Source organism: Penaeus vannamei, chromosome 15 (assembly GCF_042767895.1).
Source record: "Penaeus vannamei isolate JL-2024 chromosome 15, ASM4276789v1, whole genome shotgun sequence".
NCBI classification, from domain to species: Eukaryota; Metazoa; Arthropoda; class Malacostraca; order Decapoda; family Penaeidae; genus Penaeus; species Penaeus vannamei.
The window spans coordinates 37,870,231-37,871,713 of record NC_091563.1 but is presented as its reverse complement, the minus strand read 5'-3'; the positions used below and the strand labels follow the sequence as shown (position 1 = coordinate 37,871,713).

The 1,483-nt window shown below is 39.4% G+C and overlaps 1 protein-coding gene across 1 annotated transcript in view; it reads left to right on the top strand.

Moving 5' to 3' along the window:
• Positions 1 to 501: 501 nt before the first annotated feature.
• LOC113821319 (integrin alpha-PS2) overlaps positions 502 to 1,483 on the top strand; it is a 131,555-nt gene continuing 130,573 nt past the window's right edge. The window contains exon 1 of the mRNA XM_070130730.1: positions 502 to 955. Coding sequence (XP_069986831.1) covers positions 771 to 955 — 185 coding nt within the window. The 5' untranslated portion in view covers positions 502 to 770. The remainder of the gene's footprint in view (positions 956 to 1,483) is intronic.

The following is a 1,483-nucleotide window of genomic DNA, read 5'->3' as shown; positions in this document are numbered from 1 at the left end:
AATATACCGGATTGATTTGTTTCTTAATTTTCAACTCTGAATCATGACTGAATTTTGTTGCAGTTGCTATTTTTAGACTACCGCGTACCCAATATTTATACAACTGTGAAATAACTATCTTCATTAAATCTTACGTAAATTATTGGGAAGTATAGCAACAGTTTATCATTAAATGTACGCGAATAAATCTGTAATAACATTTTAAGACGAACAGATGGTGTACGAATTTATTCTGCGATCATGACAGAAATCCCTCGCTGGCAACTACCGGGAGCCACTTGATCGGAGCGGCAGCTTCTCATGTGGATCCGAATGTGATTTATAAGAAAGTTACTGTTGTAACGACATTCCTTTCCCCCTGTGGTTAATCTTCATTCTTATGTCTAAGAGGATAATCAGGACAGATACTGTATGTTTGATCATGTCTGTTTGATTAAGGAAGATATTCTGAGGGAGAGTTGAGATCACCCGCTCGTCTCTTATGTCGCGGGACGGGTCGCGAGGGAGTCAGTTGAAGCTTGTCGCCGGTGAGAGGAGGGTGTGCGAGCGGACGGTCCGAGTGCCTTCTGAGTGGAGTTCAGTTTCGGGTTCGCTTTGAAACTTCGTGAATCATCGACCTGCAAGAGAGACATTGGATTTCGAGTGTGTGATAATCCTAGGATGGCAGCAATAGAATAACGAGTGCCGATATTTATCCGCGAGATTACATAGAGAAAATTTAATAAGATAGAACTGCGAGTAAGATTTTTATTGCTCGGCCATTGGCTACCATGGACAGAGGGGGTTTGAAAGCATTCCCGATGGCAGCCCTCCGTGCTTTTGCCTGCTGGTGCTTGCTTCTGGGCGCGGCCATGAGCTTCAACATCGAATCGGATTACTTTGTGCTTCATCGAGGTCCTTCCGACAGCAAATTCGGGTTCAGTTTGGCTCAGCACCGCGACACGAAAGGCTCCTGGTAAGTCACATCACTTTTGTCGAATAAGTCAATTTTAAATAACGTTCTTGCATTTAATTGCGCATTTAAGCGTTGATCACGAACACATAAACTCAAAAAAAGGTATTTAAAGCTGGGTATTTACTTCATTATAAGAGTAAATATTCATTTACTCTGGCGTGTATATTATGTGATTTACTGGAAGTTGTCAACACGCGGCTCTCGTGACAGGCGGAGCAACAGGTCAGGCACACTTGCATGAGACACGAGCAGGATTCCGTGATTCACAGCTCATTATCGTCATGTAGTTTTTTCCCAATCTAGTTTGCGAGGATTGCTTTTATGCAAACATTAAAAGTTTAACTTAAAAAAAGGATATCGAGTATAATAATACATCGCATCTAGGTTTCCGTGTTATATATATATATATATATATATATATATATATATATATATATATATATATATATATATATATGCACACACAGACACACATTTATATATACATATACATGTATGCATATACAGATATAAATGTATACACATATA